We start from the raw sequence: 24,110 nt of genomic DNA on the forward strand, positions 1-24,110 counted from the left end.
AAAAATTGTACAATCCTTTCACGTTTTTTCCATGTCAGTTTGACTATTTGTAAATTCTTCTTCAAATGCCACCTGTAGGACTGTGATAATACCAGTGGTCACACTCTAAACGAGTGTAAAGCTCAAGAGAACACAACTATTTTTGCCACTCCCTTAAGCCCCCTCCTCTTACTCACTTTCTTTTCCATTCTCTCATTCTTCTTCTCTCTTTCCTTCTATTTTCCCAACCTACCTCTTTTTCTCCCTCTCCCTCTTATTCAGAGTTTGTGATCATTCCTCTCGATTGTTGATTAACTTGCATAGATTGATGGCTAACTTGATGAGGATATGGACTACAGGGCATCTGGCTGCCTATGTCAATGCTGTTGCTCAGCGGTGAACATCATTCAGCAAAAATTTGGACATTTGGATCAAAACAAGTATTTGTGGTCTTACAAACATTTAAATTATCATCTTTGGGAAAACCCTGCTGTTTTGTAATCTCTGTCTTGCATGTCCTGCAGTTATATGCACATTTTGTGGACAGATTTTGATGAATGAGTGTGAGTGTATTCTTTACACAGCTGGAAAAGTCTGAGATACCCAGTCGCAGCTGCTTTCTCTTCTGGGAGGGAGACGGAAGTAAGTGAGGATATCTGTGGAGTGTATGACCATATAACAGAGGGAGTTTTTGAGCTGAGGTGAGTAACAGCTTCTGACTGCACACCATGGAAGTGTTTGATATGGAAGGGAAACAGAAAAGCTACTGCATTCGAGGGAAGCACGCTGCTCTGATATGCTTGGCTGTGATAGTGACAGGAGTTGCAGTGGGTCTTGGGGTTGGCCTGAGTCAGAAAACCTCCTCTACTGATGAGAGTACCAAGCCAACGCCAACACCCCCAACTACGAGCAACCCGGTGACGGACAGGGGCCCCTGCAAACCCTCCAACAGTACCAGTGGTGGCTGGACCAATTTTCGTCTGCCTGACTACATCACACCAATCCACTACGACCTGCACCTGGAGCCCAACCTCGACACAGATGTTTATATTGGCAGTGTGGCCATTCATCTGACTCTGGCCAAGGCCAGCACGCACCTATGGCTACATATTCGAGAGACATATGTATCAACTATGCCCACTCTGGAGCTCAAGGGCCCAAGTGGTACCACATCCATTAGGCTGAAGAGTTGCTTTGAGTACACTCCACAGGAGTATGTAGTCGTGGAGGCCACAGAGGAACTAAGAGCCACCAGCACAGATGAGTACTACATCCTCACTCTGCAGTTCCAGGGCTGGCTGAACGGCTCTCTCGTCGGTTTCTACAAGACGACCTACGTTGAGGATGGAGTAGTCAAGTCAGTGCTGTTTCTTTTTCGTCTCTGTTGTGGGAAATGTAGGATGATACTGTATAAATGCGTTGGTTCCAACAAACAAGCTACTGTCGACACAGCTACTATTTCATAGTGTGGGGGGAAATCTAATAACCCAAAAAATTTCACAACTGTGCTTTATCGCATTGATTAAATGAACCACAGTCTGTAGTCATCACCCTTCCTTACACTTTGTACCAGAATTGTATAAATCTGAATTCCTTTTCTCTAACATAGCATGTGATTAGTGTGTTTTTAGCATGTAACAGTACATCTGAGTTTTTTAATATTGTGAAAACAGACGTCTGTGCAACTGCTTAGGGACAGCTTTCGCATTCCTTACAAGACCATTAGTGTTTAAGTGCAAAGATCACAGCACAGATCACAGAAAAGACCACACATGAACGACAGCAGAATGAGTTATAGGCTCCAGGGGAAACACCGCAAACAGTAAAGGGTCCCAATGGATTGTTCCAAAATAATGTGCTTAGTTAATCTTTTGTACATTTTGTGTAGTGAAACGGCTGAGGTGAACTTACATTTCACAATGAGTAGCATTAAGCATGTGTGAATTACACAAATTCGAAGAGAAATTTTGGGGTGGGACTTCATAGAACAAGCAAATGACTAACTAGACTCAGAAATATCTAACCAGGTATTTACAATACACAGTTTACTTTTGTATTAATTGTGGGATGTAAATCTATATAGATTACATATAAAACTGTCATAATGGATGCCATTTTGCTGTGTAAGGTGTTAAAGCAGAGGTGTAATTACCTATTATTGCATTTTTTCCCAGCTTGTTTCGGTCAGTAGTTTTAAAACCTGATAATAATACATGACTTGTGCACTTTAATGGTAGCAGTAGCTCAAAACAACAGTATATCCTTAAATATCACTTCTGTGTCTAAAACATAGCATCTGTCTAAAATCATCTAAATTTATTCTGCTGCACTTTGTTTATTCTGAACCACAGACCCTAAGATTAATTTAAAGTCTAAATTCATTTCCAGGGGACTTTAATACAAAAAGTGTCAGTGTGAGGGAGTGCTCTCCACTTGGTGAACTGTAGAAGAAAATATAAACAAAGTGTTGGGTTTTTACAAGATCCTAATGTTCTCTTACAGAAAAATTGCAGCCACAGACCACGAACCCACCGATGCTCGTAAATCATTCCCCTGTTTTGATGAGCCAAACAAGAAAGCCACATTCAAAATTTCCATCACCCATGACAAGGCTTATGGTGCCTTGTCCAACATGCCAGTGGAGGTATGCTGTAATTGTGTGTGTACTATATGTTTGTATAATACATGTGTGTATGCATATCTTGGCCCATTCACGTTCCCTTACCTCACAATATTTAAGAAGCCTGACTTCTTAAATTCACTGACCTTTACTTTTACATGTTTCTTTAACAGAGTGTGTCAGTTTCTGACAACAAGGAAATAACCACTTTTAATACATCAGTAAAGATGAGCACCTACTTGGTGTGTTTTGCAGTGCACCAGTTTGCCTACGTGCAAAGGGTCTCTAAACGAAACATTCCAGTAAGTACACTCTACTTCAAGCATCAGTGTTTGCAGTGTTTATGTTTCTATCCAAGACAAAAGTAAAAGCCTGCTCATGGGAGTGGGAGTTTTCTGAAGGTCCTGTCTAGTCTCTCCTTTTACCTTGCAGCTTAGGATCTACGCTCAGCCTTCACAGATCCATACTGCTGAATATGCTGCAAATGTCACTAAGATCATCTTTGACTATTTTGAAGAATACTTTGACATGGAATACTCCATTGCAAAACTTGGTAATAGAGATACACATATATTTATTATACAGTATATGCAGTATACCTAGAATGTTTCCTTCAGTTAAAACAACATATGACACTTTCATTTGTTTACATTACATTTTGTGTATTGAACAATTTTAGTCATGAATTTCTCCATGACATGCCATGACAGCTACAAAACAAACCAGTGTAATTTCCTATTACAGATAAAATAGCAATCCCAGACTTTGGGACAGGAGCGATGGAGAACTGGGGTTTGATCACCTACAGAGAGAGCAACCTGCTGTATGATGAGAAGGAGTCTTCCTCTTATAATAAGCAACGCGTGGCCAGTGTCATTGCCCATGAACTTGTGCACCAGGTTAATGACTCAAGTATCATATAACAACCTTTAAAAAGAATGCTTTAGAAGGTGGCGTCGCGTAAGTTACACAGTCAGTTATCAAGGTCTTTTATGATAAAAGCCTCATTTATCCCTGATGAGCACAGCCACCCCTGGTTATGACCTTTGTATCACACCAGAACACTGATAAGCATTTTATATGCAGGTTCAAGGGTGTTCCAAACAATCTGCATCCATAAAACAATCTAATTTTCAGAGATTTCTGGCAATGATGCACTTGGATGAAAACCAAGCCATTTACAAACACCCAAAGCCTTAGTTTTTATCTCTTTTATGAAAGTTTCCAGTCCCTTTAATGGCTAATTCAAAACGCAAGTCTGATATGGTATATTGATTCTAGATAAACTTAATTGCCCTTGATTACTATATGATTGTATTCATTGTACCTGCAGTGGTTTGGCAATATTGTGACGATGGACTGGTGGGATGACTTGTGGCTGAATGAGGGATTTGCCAGCTTTTTTGAGTATGTGGGAGTGGAGGAGGCTGAGCCCAGTTGGGGAATGGTGAGCCTGAACATTTACAATAATAAACACAACTAAATGTCATACATTTCGGAAAATGCTGATTAAATACAAACATTTGCTTTTAACATTTATTTTTCTTCTGACTAGCGTGACATCATGCTCATTGATGATGTATTTCCTGTCTTGGTTGATGACGCACTCCTCACTTCTCACCCCATCATTGTTGACGTGTCCACCCCTTCAGAAATCACTTCTGTGTTTGATGCCATCTCATACAGCAAGGTATGCTTATGCCATGGCTTCATAGCTGTTGTTGGTTAAAGCCATTTCTTAGAGCTTTGACCATTGTGATTAGTGATAAAAAAAAGTTTGTAACAAATTCGTAGGATTTTTGTTACTTTCTAGAATGCATCATTGAAATAAAAAACAGTGTCCTTGTGTTGACCTGCTATCTATATTTTAGGGAGCATCTATTTTGAGAATGTTGGAGGACTGGATAGGCCGAAACAACTTTAGAGATGGCTGTCGGGTAATCTTTAAAAATGTATTTTGTCATGTCTAGTACATCTAACTGTGTCTTATCAATGTATCATGTATCTCCAACTCCGTATTACTTTTAACAGAAATACTTGAAAAGCTTCACTTTCCAGAACGCCAAGACATCAGATTTTTGGAATGCCCAGGCTGAGGTAATTTATTGAAGGGAATGAAAAAATGAAATATTGGGGTTTTTTTTTTGGAGCAACCTCTTTGTTTTTCTAATAAACATGAATGTATTTCATATCAGGTAAGTGGGATGCCTGTAGCAGCTGTCATGGATACATGGACTAAACAGATGGGTTACCCAGTGCTGAGTCTCACTAATACAAAAACAGAGGCTAAACTCACCCAGAAAAGGTTCCTCCTGGATCCTAATGCAGACCCAACTCAGCCCAGCTCTCCTCTGGGGTGAGTCTGTTTACCTCTTTATGTCTTTTTAATCTCTGGGTCTATACATTTACCAAATAAGGCATAAATAATGTCTTTGTCAAAATCTAAGAAAATCTCAAGCTACATCATTTTAGTACAACACCATACCTTCAGCTCAGAGCCAGTACTCTCCTCTCAGAGATTGTTCTTGACTGAGTGATCTCTCTCACAGCTACAAGTGGAGTATTCCAGTGCAGTGGAATTCACTCACCCATAAAAATGGTACTAAACTGTTTGATAAAGAACAAGCAGGTACTCGTATAAAAACCATTTCATTTCATTTCAGAATCAAGTTAATTTGAATAATATCATTATCTAAATTTGTAAAACTGGGGATTAAGCATCTTTTGGAAAAATTGCCCCTTTATCTTTTTTCCTTCAGTGTTAATTATTAAAAACTACTCCCCTGCTACTGATGGACTCATCAAAGTTAACAGCAACCACATGGGCTTTTACCGTGTCAATCATCCTGACGACATATGGGCTACCATCAGCCAGCAGCTGCTTACAGACCACCTGGTACTTCCTGTGTTTATACCTCATTTAATGCTTATGGCTGTGATAATGTGCACTCATAAAGGTTTCTGAATTGCATGTTTTTTATGGCTTCATTGCAGGTCTTCGATGCAGCAGACAGAAGCAGTTATATTGATGATGTATTCGCTTTAGCAAGGTACACTTATTCATCGAAAATAGGCCAGTGGCAGCTGGTAGTGATACTAGATGAGAAGGCTAAAATAATATATATCATCAGTTTGACAATTAATGATGAATTAGTGATTTTATTTAGAGTATCAAGCCAGTGATGGCTTTTAGCTCGTTGATATGAGCTGCCCCAGAGCAGGGCGATATTTATGGTTACTGAATACTTAATTTCACTGTACTTAAATGTTTAAATGCATAGTTTGTAATTTCTTTTAACAATATATTTTCACAGGGCAGATGTAGTTCATTACAATAAAACCTTTGAATTACTCAAGTACTTGACCAATGAGACAGAGTATATTGTGTGGGACCGTGTTGAATCATCAATGGCCTATGTGAGGGAAATGTTGGCAAGTAACTCCATACTCTATCCCAAATTTCAGGTAAGTCTCTCAGGCAAAAATCACAATGCATTTTTGTTGAAGTAAAAATATATATAGTCCTTTCTGAAAGTGTACCGGAATGGCAAGGCCAATTTGATAAATTTGTTTTTGCAATAATTTGGGTTTAAAAAGAAATGATGAATCTGATATTATGGATCAGAAATGTAGCTTTATTTACTCGATATTTATGTTTAGAAATGTTAAAACCAATCAGAACATGGCAATTGGGGTGGTGATCAACCTATTTTTAGGTGAGCAAAATACAGGAACTGATACTTAAGGATAATTAAAGTAAATAACACTTATATGTGATTGTATATTTCTTACTTGTAATAACCACATCAAGCCAGTGACATCACCAAACCCTTGCCTTTTTCTTATGTGATGCTTTTCCTGGTTTGCTCTGCACCTTCTTTCAGGTGTTGTTTGTTGTCCAATTTTTCCCCAAATGAAGCTCTTTTGTTGTGTTAGCAGTGTGTTTAATTCATTGTTCCTCACAAATAGATTGGATGCATTTCTCTGTAAATTGACAGACACTATAGCTTTATATATTTTATTCAAATGGTGGATTGTGACACTTTCTCCTTTTCCCTGTGGTGGTGGTTGTTGCTGATGACCTTCTTTGGAGTTTTTCCTCCCAGTTCACAATGTTTCTGATCTCCATTTTGGCTTATTTTTTATTGGTGAACCCAAATCTGAAACCTAGAAATGAAAGAACTTTAAAATAGTTTAAACACTCAATCTAAAAAGACACATATGGGCAACAAGAAACAGTATTTTCATGTTCCAGTATTTTTTTTTATTTGCTTAAAAATGGGTGGGTTCAAACAAAGGGGCCATGTTCTAAGTTGTTTAATACATCTAGCTGTAAAGGTCAGGGAATTAAATCTGAAATTCTGATCCAGCATCTCATATTCATCTTTTGATCAAAATCCAAACATCCAAACAAAAGAATCAGTCTTGCCATTCTAATACTTTCTGTGAGGACTGAAGATTCATGATGTAGAAGTTAACCAGTGTAAGTACATGATATGCATTCTTGTTCTAATGAAATTTTTCACTTATCCATGATTAGAAACTTTTTCGTCAGCATGTACAAAACATCTCTAGAGAGCTGGGCTGGGACGATGTGGGCAGCCAAACTCAGCGGTATGTGCTGAAAGAAACTTGGCAGAAAGAAACTCAACAGACTGATGTACAAATACTCTGTGTATATCTGCAGAGTAAACATTAGTATATATATATATATATATATATATATATATATATATATATTCATTCTAATTGTGTTGTCATTATTTTGCATAGGCTATTGAGGGAGACGGTTCTCAGCATTGCCTGCCAGATGAGTGATACAGAGACTCTCTTTCAGGCTTCTGAGATTTTTGAAAAGTGGATTAACGGTGAAATGAGGTACAGTCAATGATACAAAAATATAATCAAGTCTAGAAGTTGCAAAATAAGTAAAGTGAACAGGAGTTTTTGTCATTGTGAGTGCAGCAGTGTACCAGTGAATCTCAGGCTACTCGTGTACCGATACGGAATGAAGAATTCAGGAAAAGAGCAAAGCTGGGAGATAATGTTCCAGAGGTACCTCAGTGCTACACTCGCCCAAGAAAAAGACAAGCTGCTCTATGGCCTGGCTTCTATAGAAAACGTTTCACTCCTCAACAGGTAAAACATTCAATAAAAATTACATAAGAGGGCAATATAAAGAGTTACTTCAGATAAAATTACTAAGGACAATACAGGGGTAGTTCTATGACGTGAATGTAAATCACCTCTATTGCGGTCATTGACTTTCCATTTCTAATCTATGGCTTCCTGCAAATGTTGCAAGCATCAGGAAAGTATATCCTTGACAAATGATCTACAGACACCTACAATTTTTTTTTTTTTCTCAGGCTGCTTGAGGCTTCTAAGAATGAGACCATTGTGAGGAGTCAAGATTTGTTTACTCTGGTGCGATATGTATCACTAAACAAGTATGGTGAGAGCATGGCTTGGGACTGGGTCACTCTTAACTGGGACTACCTAGTGAAAAGGTGAGTGTGTCAGAACAAGATGGCGAACAATTTAGAATTCAAATTACAAATAATGTTGTTAACACACCCTGTAAATCATAGGTGTGATGTGTCATTAAACACAGCTATCAAACAACAGATAAGTAGAGTAGATACACGTCGTGTTATCAGCTGGTGTTTATCTTGCGGTATCTTATGTGTTTTAGGTACACAATTACGGACAGGAACCTGGGACGTCTGCTTAACAGAATCAGTACGTCATACAACACAGAGCTGCAGCTGTGGAAGGTAAGACACACACACACACACTTATGCTTATATCCTGATGATTTCTACTAATAAATGCACTCATTTATTTATTTGTTTGTTTATTCCTTCATTTGTTCTGTTTTCAGATGGAACACTTTTTTGCCCTACACCCAAATGCTGGAGCAGGAGAGACACCCAGAAAACAGGCTTTGGAGAGAGTGAAAAGCAATATTGAGTGGGTGAATCGCAACCAAGACGAGATCAACTCCTGGCTGCAACACAACGTGTCTTAACCATATCACATATTTAAACACACATTTAATCAAATAACTCCCCTGTTCTCCTCAGAATTTTTTCCCTATGAAACTAAACTTGAGGGACTGAGAGCAACTGAACTCTTGAACCCACAGTCATGATTAATCATAACAAGCACATTTGTTGTATCGTATTTAAGTGCTGTTTTGTTGAACTAAAATAGTTCTAAAAAGATTTAGAGTTATATGATTAAGTTATATCATCATCATTCTATGGTATTTTTAGTGTATTCTAGTAAAATAATTATTATACACTATATGTATTATAAAACATTTAGTGTAGTATAGTAAAATAACAGTCAAACATTTGATCACAATTCTTGTGTCAGGACCTTACTAGAATTTCTATGATGATGAAGCAAAGTTCATTTCCACCCTGAAATTCAGTCTCTTCACATAACGCAATGTTTAACTTTTATCAAGTGGCAACCAATCTCCTTCAAATCTTATTCTGCTATAACAATGCAAGGTACTATCAGCGCCCAGCGCTGAGCAGAGGACATGATGGGGTTTGTCAGCATTATCAGAGGTTACTGGTTAAGAGCCTGTTGTGAGATCGTCATAGGAACTTGGTTGTTGATGGTGACGTGTCGTCGGGTCTGGCAACGCAGCATCCCCATGATGGCTCTTCTGAACCTTAAGCATACAAAACAAATGGTTATGGAAATGTTGGCATGACCTGCTTCCAATTATTTCTTTAGCAAGAATTCATGTTCCAGAGCACTGAGCAAGTTAGATTGACATTACTTCCTGTTGGCGATAACATAGATGCAGGGGTTGTAGAAGGTGGAAGACTTTGCAAAGAGTGGTGCGATGATGGCCATCGGTGCAGGAATCATTTTAGGATCACCAAACGATGCCCAAAGACACACAATAGAGTATGGTGACCAGGCCACCAAGAACATCACAATCATCACAACAGACATCTGTAAACCATAGTTAAATATCAAGCTAACACCAACAACAGAATGAAGATACATTAATTACATTGTAATACAAAAAAAATTGCTTGCCTTAGTTACATCTATCTGGTCTGACCAATCAATGTTAATACTGTCCAGGCAGTTGCTTGCCTTGTACCTCTTCATAGTGACTGAAACATTGTAATAGCAATAGAACATGACCGATAGCGGTATGATAAAATTAACAGAAATCACAGCCATCGTGTAGGAGATAAAGGACCTGAGGGGACAGAGGGAGAAAAAAAAATAAACACAAACATAAAATAGTTGAGGTTCGAATTAAGATGGACAGGAATGATGGTAAAGCACAGTTGTAGCACAATAGTATCACGATTCCTAGGACTATAATGAAACGTCACAGCAATGAAATAGAGTTGAGCAGAGAAAGCAGAAAGCTGACACCGGTGTAAGCTGAATCATTGGCTATGTGGCTAAAGAGATGAGTTTTGAGCTGATGTCTCTATGAGGGCAACTCACGCATCATTGTTCCTCCAGTTGATGGTGCATGTGGCTCCAGTTGGATCAGGAGCATAACTAGCCCAACCTATGGTGGGCATGGCAGACCAGAACACTGCATTGAGCCATGCAGCCATAATTAACAGTGTATATGAGTGTGTAGTCATCTTCTGGCCTACAAGCATGAGAAAAGCACAATATAGTCGAGTCAGTGTAAAAAAAGGGTATATAAATAAACCATGAAAAAAACTCTGGAAAACATGTATGTTCGTACCTATATCAGGTCTGCAGATGCTTATATATCTATCAATGGCTACCACAGTAAGCAGTCCAATGCTGGCCATCCCAAAGAATATATTTAAGGCAGCATAGATCTACAAGAGAGAAATCAATAGATTACATAGTCAATAATCATGATTAGATACACAAAAAATTAATTAGCTCAGTGATCAATGTATAGTTAAAACAGGCACAGGATAGACTGACCAAAGTAAGTATTTGCGACTTAGACGTCATTTTAACCCAGAAATAAAACTTAATATATAATTATAATTTAAGAAATATAATATAAGAAATAAAGATTTCATGAGCATTTTGAAATATGCTGTCAGTCACTTCCCAAGAGCAGATGGTTCTCATTAACTCCACAGGTTATCTATGATTTGCTGATTGGGACCTCTAGTGTTCAAACAGTGTAACTGCATTATTTGCTCAATTAATAGAATGCTGATTTGAGTCAAGATTTGTGTCATACATTTCAACACACCACATCATCACAGTTTTTGCATTACAATGCATCATGTCACGATGCATGCTTACGCCCCTCGTGATAATAAAACATATTATGAGCATTCTTAGCCAGCAACTCTTAAAGAGCAAGCTAATTTCTCAGATTAGCCTCACTTGCTGTTCTATGTTCTACACACATGAAAAGTTACCTGCATCCAACTCTGCACACAATCAAGGGTGGCAAATACATAAAATATAATCATTATGGGTCCATAAAAGATCTTCACATGGATAATAACGATCAGTTCTTTGATTTCAGCATATATGTCATCAGTCAAATAAATATTGCAACAAACCTGGCAACCAGTGTGCCCAAATTTCCAGCTGCCATGCAGGTCAGAAGCAGCAGACATGGGGTAACCAATGCCTGCTACACCAACATCAGTGAAAGCCAGATTAATGATGATGGCATTAGTGGCATTACGCAGTTCTTTAAACTTTGCAAACATAATCAGCACCACAAGGTTACTGGACAAACTGACCACACCTGCATACAGACAGGCAGAAAGAAAGAAAGAAAGAAAGAAAGAAAGAAAGAAAGATTGGACAGGTTCATACAAAAACATTTCATAAAAGTATGAATTTAGTTCCAGCTATCCAGCAAGTTAGGTTTGGGTACTGTATAAGCTACGCTCTACAACATCTAGAACATCATGCATGTATCATAAATATAAAACCCCAAAACCTCTAAAATAAATGCCACGAAATATACAGACACGTCTAACCACAGGTCTATGCTCTATTTAACACTCTCTACAGACTCTCAGATACACAAACACTCTTTACATGCAGCAATGAGGTATCCGGCAACAATGTTGTGCTCCATTTGCGAGAAGGCGCTTTTCCCACCAAAGCTCACAGCCTCGTTTGAGGAATTTAGGATTTCGGGTCCCATGTCTGAAAAATACATTCAATCCCACTCCAAAAGCACTGGTCAGATGCCGCTACTGTCCAGCCCAGGTCACATGGATGAATAGAACATCCTCCAGCATGTCCAGCAAGCAGAAAGGAGTGAAAGTGTGAGGAGAGAGGGAACAGTTTGGAGATGAGGGTTGGGGGTTTAGGCCCTCTGAACGTTGCCAGGGTGACTGTGTGACTGAGGTAAGTGACGTGAATTCGACAAGGAGGATTAAGTTCTTTCTTTGGTTTGCAAATACTGAAGAGCTCATTGTTTTTGTTCTAATCCTCACATGAAGGATTTTCATGCTTGCATAAGACTAGCAATCTAAAAAAAAAGACAGAAGAACAGTACATTCTCAGCTTTAATATCAGTACAGTCAAGCACAATAACAAACCCTTACTTGATGGAAAAAGAACAACTTACACCAGGAAAGTTGGTCACCAGCATACTTGCAAGCAATCAGCAAACCCATATTAATTCCACCAGCAAGAGCAACTTTACCAGTTCTGCTCATCACAAACTGGGGCACAGTGGCTTAGTGGTTAGCATGTTTGCCTCGTACCTCCATGGTTGGAGGTTACTTTTTTGCCTTCAGCCTGTGTATGGGGTATGAATGTTCTCCCTGTGCTTCAGGGGTTTCCTCTAGAGTACTCTAGTTTCCTAAAAAGTAGTGAGAGAGTATGTGTGGCACCCTTTCCAGGGTGACCCCTGACTTGAGACTTGAACAGGCACTTGGCTCCCTCAACCATATGTAGGATAAAATGTACAGAAATGGATCGGGTGCACAAGCATGGTCATATTAAACCAGATTAGTTTCAGATTAGGAACATCTGGAGCACTATGGAATTAGTGCTGGTCTAAACAACCAGGGATTAAAAGACAAAAAAGAATAATCAACACCATTAGAATTTAGGCCAAATAAAATTCCTAGGATTTTAAATATCTACCTGTATGTTATATATGGCTTGCACACATTAAATTAAATAATTCAAATTAAATTAGAAGTTCTTAATTATCAGTTTACACCGATCAGGCATAACATTATGAGCAGTGACAGGTGAAGTGAATAAATGATTATCTCCTCATCATGGCACCTGTTAGTGGGTGGGATATATTAGGCAGCAAGTGAACATTTTGTCCTCAAAGTTGATGTGTTAGAAGCAGGAAAATTGGGCAAGTGTAAGGATTTGAGCGAGTTTGACAAGGGACAAATTGTGATGACTGGATCTCAAAAACTGCAGCTCTTGTGGAGTGTTCCCAGTTTGCAGTGGTCAGTATCTATCAAAAGTGGTCCAAGGAAGGAACAGTGGTGAACTGGCGACAGGGTCATGGGTGGCCAAGACTCATTGATACACACGGGGAGTGAAGGCTGGCCCGTGTGATCCGATCCAACAGACAAGCTACTATTCTACTATTCTACTATACTATCTTCTTCAGATTACTGAAGAAGTTAATGCTGGTTCTGATAGAAAGGTGTCAGAATACACAGTGCATGACAGGGCTGTTTTGGTAGCAAAAGGGGGACCAACAGTATATTTGGCAGGTGGTCATAATGTTATGCCTGGATGGTGTACCTCAACATAGATAGTAACATTAGTCTTATAGTTTTGTGTTTATATGTATGTGTGTATATCTATATATCTATCTGTCTATGTCCTGATCCAGTCGTCTATCTTTCTATTGATCGATCAATCGATTGATTGTCTGTCTGTCTGTCTACGATCTATCGTTCGTCTGTTTTGGTTAAGATGCAGACACTACAAAATGCAACACACTTTATTATTAATTATAACAGGTAGCTTTTAATTGTTTTGCATAGGTTTGCTCAATCTGAATAACTGATTATAGCAAACAGTGTAATATAAAACAATGAACATGTCAGATCCCCTAGATAACAGAAGATGGATGGATGCATGTCACCAGCAGGTCTGCCTCTTGTTATACCGTGTATTTCTGAAATTCACAAATCTGACACTAGAGGGCGCACTGAAGCGATTTCTCAATAGCAGGAACTTGCGCTTACGGAAGTGTGTGTCATGTGATATATACACAAGGCGACGCAGAAAGCGTCAATAAAGGCCCAAATAAAGGTAACGATAGTTTTTATTGACTTATATTCTTTATGTATTATTTGCATGAATGCATTTTAATTTGGTCGGGTAACAACGTACGTAATGTAAATCTATAAGCGCTGCAAAGACAGCTAACTGAGGTGTTGTGATATACTTGACCAGTGGTCAGTGTCTGTATATCGAAGTTAATAAGCGTTTTGTTACAGGGAGAGACACACACACGCTAGTATTGACCATGGCAGATGTAAGTGTTATAGGCTTTTTACATTAAGTAGTGCTCTGATCTCTGTATATTATGTGATATTGTGTGATATTATGTTTTCAGGATTTGAAGAGGTACTTGTACAAACAGCTGCCAACGTAAGTTGTGTTGTGTTTTTATTTATTGTTATTTACTTGTGTTATTTATTGTGTTAGACTTTCTTATTGGCAACTCTTGCAAATATAGTATTATATAAATATCAGTTTTTAAACTATTAAGGGGTTATACTCTTACTATACAACTTCTACTACTGCTACTACTACTACTACTACTACTAATAATAATAATAATAATAATAATACATGTCCTGTTTTCTTTTATCAGGGTTGAAGGCCTCCATGCAATAGTAGTAACAGACAGGGATGGAGTTCCTGTAATCAAAGGTAATTAAACACCACTTAGTCATACACTATATTGTCAAATATTTGTAGACATCTGACCATCACACACATATATATATATAACATTATGATCACCTACCTAATATTGTGTTGGTCCCCCTTTTGCGGCCAAAAAAGCCCTGACCTATCATGTACTGTGACACCTTTATATCAGGACCAGCATTATCTTCAGCAGTTTAGCAACATTAGCGCGTCTGGCCAGCCTTCACTCCCCACGTGCATCAGTGAGCCTTGGCCGCAAATGACCCTATCTCCGGTTCACCACTGTTCCTTCCTTGGACCACTTTTGATAGATACTGACCACTGCAGACCGGGAACACCCCACAAGAGCTGCAGTTTTGGAGATGCTCTGATCCAGTCATCACAATCTGGCCCTTGTCAAACTCACTCAAATCCTTACACTTGTCCATTTTTCCTGCTTCTAACACATCGACTTTGAGGACAAAATGTTCACTTGCTGCCTAATATATCCCACCCACTAACAGGTGCCATGATGAGGAGATAATCAGTCTTACTCACATCACTGGTCACTGCTCATAATATTATTGCCTGATCGGTGTATATATCGAGTCCAGCCTTTGCTGTTAATAACCTCCACTCTTCTGGGAAGGGTTTCCACTAGATGTTGAAGTGTGTCTGTGGGGTTTTGCGCTCATTCAGCTACAAGAACTTTAGTGAGCTCAGGCACTGATTTCAGATGAGGTCTGGGGTTTCAGTCAGTGTTCCAGTTCATCCCATAGGGGTTCAGTAGGGTTGAAGTCACAGCTCTTTGCTTGACACTCAAGTACACATCTGCTCCAACTACAGCCCACAAAGTTTTAATGGAGCTTGATTTGTGCACAGGGGCATTGTCGTACTGAAACACTGGTTCCAGTGGAAATTGCAATGCTACAGCATACAGAGACATCTTATACAGTAATGCGTTTCCATCTTTTTTCGTGAAGGCCCACATATGACTGTGATGGCCAGGTGTCCACAAACATTTAGCCATATGTTGTATTTGTGTTTGTTACAGTATCATAAATGTTGCTTGATTTAGTTCCCATTTATGCTTAATGGGTCACCGATGTGGTTGTGTTCTACAGTTGCCAATGACAATGCTCCAGAGTATGCTCTACGACCAGGCTTTCTCTCAACATTTGCACTGGCCACAGATCAAGGCAGTAAGCTGGGCCTGTCCAAAAATAAGAGCATCATTTGCTACTACAACACATATCAGGTATTGTGCCTCACAGCCTTCATTTAGTTAAAATCCTCTGTATGACCTGCTAAATGTTGTCTCTGGGGTTTTTTGTTTCAGATTGTGCAATTTAACCGATTACCCTTAGTGATCAGCTTCATCGCAAGCAGCAGTGCCAACACAGGTAAGAGTGCCAAGGAAGTGAGTGAATGACAGCTAATGAGTTGACAGATAAATATTTTATTTGGAAATACTTTACAACTTTAGCTTAAACACTGCCCGGTGACTCAAAACACAAGGTATTAATACAAAGGTTGTTTTTAAACCATTTCTTAACTCCATAGTTGAATAATCCATTTTCAATGCACACTGATATATGCGTCACATGGCTAGAGAATCAGTTTCTAATGTTATTTTTAGGTTTAATCATCAGTTTGGAGAAGGAGCTTGTTCCACTGATTGAGGAACTAAGACAGGTGGTTGAGGTTGCCTAGAAGACAGACAGTTACATAACTACTGCAACATGTACCTGGATATGATCAAGACACACATATACATATGCACCTTGGACATTGATGTTGGCTGTGAACCTGGATTTCATGTCAATTGCTCTTGATGCTGTATGTTTCCCTTTTGAATGTAACACTGTCTGGTTGGATTTTTGATTTTTCTTCTAATTAATAAATTTGTTTATGACTTTGGTGTACAAAACCCATTTATTTCTTTATTCATTTATCTCAAATTGTCAGAAAACAGCATTGAGGTGAAATGTAAACATGGCAATCTTTTTTTTGTATGTAAACAACAATCTTTGTTCGTTCCTTCATGTTTTACATAATTTTGCTGTCATGCAAAATTATGCCAACTGACACACTCGATGGTGGATAACACTATAATATTAATAAGGAGCAGAAGTGGAAGTGCTAGATCAGTGGTCAAAGCTTTGGACTAGTGAGTTTAAATGCCAGGACCAAGCTGCTACTGCTAAGACTTTGAGCAAAGCCCTTAACCCTCAGATGGTCAGTGGTATAAATGAGATAAATGTAAGTGGCTGTGGATATGGACGTCTGCAAAATGCCATAAATGTAGCAGGCTCACAATTTGTAGAAGGCTCTTATTGCACAATTTACATGTTAACTGTTGCCTCATGAATAAAGTAGATGTTAATCTTTTTCACACACTCTTCTCTAGAATATTCTATAAAGAGACCATGTAAAACCATGTCCTTGTGTCAAAGCAACTAAACAAATTTAGCAACAAATATAGGGAAGAACAGGGTTTGGTGCATCTGGTCCGGTAAAATGGCCTCATGTTCCTTCACAAAGCAATTATGTGACTTAACTAATGACTCATATCATGACTTATAGCTGCCCTTGTCATTATAGGTCCACCACCATGTTTAACATTTCAGCAGATATTATGGGTTAATGACATCATCTTGGTTTGTTCAAATGCAAGTAAAGAATACAAGTTGAAAGTCACTGTTGGCTGAAATCCCAGCTGTAGTTTTATGGTGTTAAATATCTGTCTATATGTCTGATGTTCAGTGTTGATGCAGCGTACACTCCCCTCTGAAAGCATTGGAACTGCAAGGCCAATTCTTTTGTTTTTGCAAGACACTGAAGACATTTGGCTTGAGATCAAATGCTGAATATGAAGTCTTGATGTAAATAACATTTAATATTTGGTTGTATATATCTTACATCTGTGATGCTTTTCCAGGTTTGTATGGCTTCTTTCAATTGTTGTTCTGTTGGGTTTCACCCTTCAGTCTCCTTTTCAGGAGGTGAAATTAAGTTAAGCTTAAGTTAGGTTAAGGTATGGTGACTGATATGGCAATGTCTAAAACCTTCCACTTTTTCCACTTTTGTTGTCTTGGACGCTTTCCTTCACTTAAGTAGACTTCTTGTTGTGGGTTTCTTTTCTTCACAGCTCTCACAATGTTTGTCAGTGCTTGCTTTTCTCCTATAGACAGCTTGATGTTGGTTTATCCTATTAAACCACAAATGGAGTATTCACAGGCAAACCCCAGGGTTCAAACCAAGAGTAGACATTCAGAGCTATTAATTGTTTAAAAACTCAATCTAACAGGGCACCTCTGAGCAATAAGAAACAAAAGGTTCTATGTGCTAAGCTATTTAACAAATTTAGATGTGCATGCCAGGAAATAAAAGCTAACATTTTTACATTTAAAAAAGCCAAATGTATAGAAAAACAAAAGAATTAGTCTTGTCATTCCAATACTTTTGAAGGGGACCAAAATAAAAACCAAAACTTGTAGTTGAAACACTGATCATTTTTTAAGACCTGCTACCAACCATTTACTGAGGTAGAAGCCAACAGTGTAGGCGCCTTAACATTTCTTACTTAGTACCAAGTTAAATTCCTGAGTTTTAGTATTTTTTCAATACCTTGCAATGCACTGATGCATCTGTACACTTCTTGGTTCCACAGAGGAAAGCTTAATTAATGACTTCAGTTTGTAAATGCCATTAGACTAAATTCTCTTCTTTCATCTGATCGCTGTAATGCAGCATCTCCATATGTAGTGTGTGTAACAGAAGGTCAGGACTTACAAAGTCACATCTGAGACAGACACATTCTTCACACAACTCAATGATGCCTTCACAACAGGTTGCAGTGGCCTCAGGAGCAAATACAAACCTATAGCAGCTACCGAACTCTGACTAAGTTCCTCCTATTAGATCATTTCTAACAGCTCTCAGCACACACTCCCAGTAGTTCCTTTTTTTCTAATCTTTTCCACATTCTGGCCATCATCTTCCTTTTCTTATCTGTGACTGTAAAAGAGGTGGGTATAATGATTGTTCGGCAATGCAGGAAAGACATTAAAAAGCTGTTACAAGTAGATATTTCTTTTTTTTTTTTTTACAATTGTCTTAACAAAAACTGAACATTTTCTATTCTTAAACAATCACTGTAACTAAAACACATCCTACACCAGTTTAAATGAATGCCTAATATATAATTATTGGTGTTTTCTGGTCACTTACCAATTTCCAGCGTAGTATCTTTATCCACTCATCAGCCTCCACACCTGATTTTGCGCACAAATAAAACGTCCTCTCAGGGAACACTAGGCTAGAATAGAGAATAGTGGAAATAATGACTAAGAGATGTATAAAAAAAGATTTTTTGAGACATTATTTATGGAAAGTTCTGTTTTGTTATGGAAAGTATTATGTACTGTGTATTTTTTTTAGTAAATGTGGGTGGTAAGAAGAGAACGAGTGGTAGCTAAATGCTGCCCTCTTTGCCTATATGGATGTGCGTCTAGTTGCACTTCCCCATTTTTGAGTTTAACAGACAGGAAATAAACAGCAAACATATACTGAAATACGTCAAACAGCATGAATATAAAATGTTCCTACCAGAAGCAGTTAACCCTGTCCTGGCTGTAATCGAACTGAACGGCCGAGCATGCCCTCAGATCCAGGGTCCGAATAGGTTCCGGAAACTGCCGGAAACAAACAAATAAATAAATCACAGAAATAATTACATACTTCAACAAACTTTTGTCTAAGCGTATGATGTTTTTTTAGACTTACCATTCTGTCTTTGAAGTACTTCAGCTCATTTCTGTTCAGTGTGAACCATCGTTGTTTCCAGTTCTTAAAAAAAAAAAAAAAAAAAAAAAAAACCTCATAAGTACTCAAAGGATCTAAGAAAATTTGGGATCTTAGTATTAATTATTTACCACAGATTTATTTGAAAATACACTCACCAGCCACTTTATTATTAGAATCATTATTATTTATGCAATAATTCAATGTGACAGCAGCTCAGGAGATAAAATCATGCACTTAAAGGTCAAACTTTAGTTATTATTTGCATCAATATTAGGGAAGAAATTTATTTCTGTGACTTCCTGTGGCATCATTGCTGATGTCAGATGGACTGGTTCGACCTGCCAGAAAGGTTCCAGTGAAATTTTAAAACTGTAGTCATCATGAAAGCATCTCAAAATACATTGCACCTTGAGGGAGGTAGGCTGCTAAAGTAAAAGTCTACATCAGGTTACACTCCTGTTAGAGAAGGACATGAATCTGAGATCATGTTGTGCACAAGCTCACCAAAGTTGGACAGATGAAAAACATGCAGATGGTAGGGTCAGAATTTTAGAGACATCATGAATCCATGGAACCAATCTGCTTTTTGTCAATAGGCTGTTTTTTTATGGCTATCAAGTCTGCAGCACTCACGAGATGCTATCACGTCAACATAGACCACAATATTTAAGCAATTTTCCCAACACCCTGCACTAAGGATGGCTGTTCTGAGACCAAAGGTGAGGTCCTACCCTGTATGAATATGTTGATCAGTTTGATAATATAGTGACTGGGGAGTGTAATTATTGTTGCTGCTCATTAAAAAAAAAAAACAAGTACAAGATGGTTAAAAATGTACACTGACTCATACCTTTATGATGCCTCCTTGTTTCACCAGATAGCCTTCTTTTGTGCCGAGCTGCAATAAAAAAAGCACTGAATCTTGAATCATTTTCAGGTTAGTTTTGATATTTACCTAATTAGCAGCATCATAAAAAAGTTCTATTACTTAAGAAACTCAACTGAACATTCTGAAAATTAATCTTTAAAATGATTGTGTGGTCTTCGGAGATATCCAAGATATATTTTGTAATGACATCTGAGTTAAACATCTTTTATCTACATCTTGGTCAATTTTCACTTATTGATTAACTATTTCTTATGTTACCAACAATTCTGTCTGATAACCTATCGATAGGTCCCACTGTACCATTGGGATTTACCCTTTCATCTCTACTTAACAAGTGATGCAGCAACACTTTATTCATTTAACATGTTCAGCCAGATGAATTCCTTATCCATAGTCTCTAAGTTTTAATGTGTAGACTATTATACTTTCACTATTATGAGAAAAAAAATGTGTCCTATAATTACATTTCAACTTGTCCAACTTCTGCTCTCTCCACTACTTCTACTTTAGATTTCTCATCAATGGTTGGTGAGAAAAGAAGCCCTGTAACCTCTTATCATATGGCACTGTAACTGATTTAGCAATCTCTCGCCATAATGGCTGAGAAGCATACAACCACCAACGTCTTACAAGAATAATGACAATACAGCACCAGCCAACACTTCAGCACCAAAATAGCTAAGAACACCACAAAGATTTCAACATAAAAACCGAATGCATTTGAGGGTGGAGGTTTCCTTATAATCCAACAGTCATTTTTTTTAAAGAACAAAACTGACCTTTGGAGTACTGTATATGAATGCTCATCATAAAAACATGATAAATCAGCCAAACAGTATGAATGCATTAATGCGCTGCTACCGTACCGATGGAGCACTGGGGACCAAGTCACTTTCACTGCGTCCTGACTGTATAGCTGTGTGCACACACACAGACTCGTAAATGGATGGCTCCTCCACCTGACGGGGGTATGGGTACCGCAGGACAATCAGGTTCCCTGTATAACAATAATAACAGTGAGGAAATGGAGGTTAGAGAATCAGACAAAACTAAAAGGATTTATTTGTGTGTCTTTGTGTGTGTCAAACCTGTCTCACTGCCCAGCAGTGGCTGATTGGCCAGGTGACTGGTGAAGTCTTGAAGTGATGGAAACTCATTGAATCCAAAAGAATACCTCCCATTCTGCCGCTGCACGTGGAAGTGCTTTACGGAGTCCTTTGCCCTGGTTGAATTAAACCATGACATTTATTCTAACAAGGGCTACTTAAAGTTACAAACTTAAAAGTTGATGGCCTCGGCTTCACGCCTGGACTAAATACTAATAGTTTTTGAAATGTAATGTCAAGCAAAGAGCATAGTCCACATGTACACTAAAACTCTGCCAGTAAATAATTAGCACAATTTAAATCACTTGGATGCATGAGCAAGGATTTGAATAAGTTTTCATATAAGCTTATTTCCATTAACCTTAAGTGATAATAGTAATCATGCTAATAATAAGATTACAATTCTTAAAAGGGGGAACTGAAACAGTTAACAGGAAACAGAAAAAAAGTATTAGGCAAAAACCAAACTTAGAGGAATGCAATGCACAGAAATGCTCTTTTGTTCTGTGGTTTCATTTACATTTCAAAATCTCAACATCTCGATTAACACAAACAGTAAACATGAGCCTGGCAAAGAAAAGCTAATAGGCTCCATTCCCCATCAACAGGTTCACCAAGTCATTGGCAGTGCGCTCCAACAGACTTCCAAAGACTTCTAGTACAAATACCAGCATGAAATGTAAACAAACAGGTAACATGGGTAAATAAATCCACATGTGCAGATCTCAGGTTTGATTCAAACATTAGACACAGGAGAAGAGATAGAGAAGCAGCTAACCTGACAGAGAGGGCAAAACATTCAGGTCCCTTGTTGCTGTTTCTGAGCAGAAAACTCCCATCTATCCCATTTGACAAGAGAAGGGCTTCAGCTGCATGACGAGACAAATCATAATGGTACCAACTAGAAGTGAAAGAGAGAGAGAGAGAGATGAGCCAGATAAGCCACAAATTGCTGGTCTTATCCTCTCAAAATTCAGAGTGTTTTTTTTGCTTTCGCTAATGACAAATGATGGTCATTTGTTGAAGAGATAACAACCTCAAACAATATGTGTTAAAAATGTTTAAAAATATATAGTAGAATCATATCTATTGTTAAAAATCAGCATATTATCTTACTTTCAATGCTATTTTCATTCACATTACCCCCAAATATCCTTGCCTCAATACACACAATGTATTGAATTCTGAGATGTTTTCACACACAGACACACACACATATATATATATATATATATATAAATGTGTGTGTTGTCTATTCCAACCTCACTACCCCAATGTTCCTGGGATAGACTGCAGATCCACAGTCTATCCCAGGAACATTGGGGTAGTGAGGTTGGAATAGACAACACACACACACACATTTATAGACTTAAGAGTAGCCAAAGAGGAGGTGTGGGTTAAGTGAAGAACCTGAAACATGGGAGGAAACAAAGAACCCAGAGGAACTGACACAAACTGTACAGGAAAACCCAATCTCGGGTTTGAACTGGGGCACCGGAGCTGTGAGGAGACATGTGCCACCATGCTGCCAGATGGTTAACACAACCACATTAAACAAAACCTAATTAAAGGTAAAGGCACCAAAACACGCACCAAAACACACACCAAAACATATCAGTCGAGACTTCCTTGTTATCCAGAGGCATATCAACTGATATGGAAAGGGAAATGGGAGGGAAATACCTGTGCTACGAGATCTGGACCAAAAACATTAAAATAAAACCAGTGACAATGTAGTTTAACAGATGGTGGCAACTCAAATCCTTTAAAAACAACTTTTATTTGTAAGAACTTAAATACACATGATATCAGCTCAGGCGCCAGTACATGTTTACAGCTCTGTGTTCTTCAGAGCGTGTCTGAAATGAGAGACTCGTTTCCTCATACTGCAGATCTTCATCATTGGTATTTTCCAGCATGAAACCTACAAGCCTGACATGTAAATAACCTAGATTAACCAACCATAACTTGCCTTTTGTACACAGTAGGTCAAATGGGTCCAACATTCATTAACTAGAGGAACTCTAACTGCGTTTAGTGTTGATGATCTTGATTTTGTTCAGTTGAAAGCAATACAGTAATATATAGTGGAAGTGTCTAAAAGGTGAAAAGATTTAAAGCTTCAATCACATCCCACAGATGTCTCTGTAAAACAGCCTGCCGCTGAAAATGCTGAACTGGTTATTTATTCATAAAATTCACGACTCACCTAACCGACTCCAACTCATCCATATCCTCTGATCCGCTGAATGTGGAGCTGCAGACACTCATTCCGGCTTCAGTGACAGATTTACTGAGAAAATGATTCTTCAGCAGAACAGAGGAGAGACTAAAAGCGGCGAAGGGGAAGCTGAACCCGCAGCACTGACGCGCTCCCAGCAATAACCACGCCCACAGGACAACGGTCACGCCCACACCTTTATCCTCTATCACACGCTGATTCACGCTATAATAAACTTTAGTTACAGAATTAATTATTATCCACTTATAAAATTCAAACCGTTCCACAGAGAATGACAGTGGTCAATAATAAAAATAGATGAATAGAAATCCAAATTGTTAAATGATAGATAGATAGATAGATAGATAGATAGATAGATAGATAGATAGATAGATAGATAGATAGATACTTTATTCATCCCAATAGGAAATTTACAACTTCCAGCAGTATCCACAAACATAGGTAATAACTGAAAATGCTAAAGTGGAAAAAAATTAAATCATTGACTGATGAAGCATAACAAATGCTTATTTATCATTAACTATATGGCTTAAAGTCTGTGGACAGCTGACCGTCACACATTGCTAGAAGCACACGATTGTATACACACGTGGACAGAATTGTTGGTAC

General features: G+C 38.3%; 4 protein-coding genes across 5 annotated transcripts; 2 read left to right on the plus strand and 2 right to left on the minus strand.

Annotated features, from left to right (window-relative positions):
- The first annotated feature begins 185 nt into the window (after positions 1–185).
- Positions 186–8,630, plus strand: enpep (glutamyl aminopeptidase). 2 transcript variants are annotated; one of them, XM_058386061.1, is made up of 21 exons: positions 186–419; positions 564–1,336; positions 2,482–2,623; positions 2,773–2,901; positions 3,032–3,152; positions 3,344–3,498; positions 3,933–4,046; positions 4,155–4,289; positions 4,471–4,536; positions 4,631–4,696; positions 4,795–4,955; positions 5,149–5,228; positions 5,359–5,495; positions 5,594–5,649; positions 5,914–6,064; positions 7,140–7,213; positions 7,373–7,477; positions 7,565–7,738; positions 7,969–8,109; positions 8,295–8,376; positions 8,484–8,630. In XM_058386061.1, exons 2-21 carry the CDS (start codon positions 708–710, stop codon positions 8,628–8,630), a joined length of 2,865 nt encoding a protein of 954 aa, XP_058242044.1. In that variant the 5' UTR covers positions 186–419; positions 564–707. The 2 variants fall into 2 exon arrangements, with proteins under 2 accessions (XP_058242044.1, XP_058242043.1); XM_058386060.1 differs by having other exon boundaries at positions 186–1,336.
- rrh (retinal pigment epithelium-derived rhodopsin homolog) lies at positions 8,251–11,902 on the minus strand. Its single transcript, XM_058386062.1, has 7 exons — positions 11,645–11,902; positions 11,155–11,345; positions 10,344–10,443; positions 10,091–10,244; positions 9,665–9,833; positions 9,399–9,577; positions 8,251–9,287 (listed from the first exon to the last, which is right to left on the minus strand). Exons 1-7 carry the CDS (start codon positions 11,766–11,768, stop codon positions 9,182–9,184), a joined length of 1,023 nt encoding a protein of 340 aa, XP_058242045.1. The 5' UTR covers positions 11,769–11,902; the 3' UTR covers positions 8,251–9,181.
- A 1,861-nt stretch (positions 11,903–13,763) lies between these two features.
- On the plus strand, positions 13,764–16,370 carry lamtor3 (late endosomal/lysosomal adaptor, MAPK and MTOR activator 3). The gene is made up of 7 exons (XM_058386065.1): positions 13,764–13,849; positions 14,038–14,075; positions 14,157–14,191; positions 14,418–14,476; positions 15,580–15,713; positions 15,795–15,858; positions 16,095–16,370. Exons 2-7 carry the CDS (start codon positions 14,067–14,069, stop codon positions 16,166–16,168), a joined length of 375 nt encoding a protein of 124 aa, XP_058242048.1. The 5' UTR covers positions 13,764–13,849; positions 14,038–14,066; the 3' UTR covers positions 16,169–16,370.
- Positions 16,371–16,526: 156 nt separating this feature from the next.
- On the minus strand, positions 16,527–23,628 carry dapp1 (dual adaptor of phosphotyrosine and 3-phosphoinositides). The gene is made up of 9 exons (XM_058386063.1): positions 23,469–23,628; positions 22,038–22,160; positions 21,242–21,375; positions 21,020–21,150; positions 20,115–20,162; positions 19,244–19,306; positions 19,067–19,152; positions 18,689–18,776; positions 16,527–18,475 (listed from the first exon to the last, which is right to left on the minus strand). The coding sequence occupies exons 1-9, from the start codon at positions 23,528–23,530 to the stop codon at positions 18,452–18,454; spliced, it is 759 nt and encodes a 252-aa protein (XP_058242046.1). The 5' UTR covers positions 23,531–23,628; the 3' UTR covers positions 16,527–18,451.
- Positions 23,629–24,110: the final 482 nt, after the last annotated feature.

Source organism: Hemibagrus wyckioides, linkage group LG03 (assembly GCF_019097595.1).
Source record: "Hemibagrus wyckioides isolate EC202008001 linkage group LG03, SWU_Hwy_1.0, whole genome shotgun sequence".
In the NCBI taxonomy this organism is placed as follows: Eukaryota; Metazoa; Chordata; class Actinopteri; order Siluriformes; family Bagridae; genus Hemibagrus; species Hemibagrus wyckioides.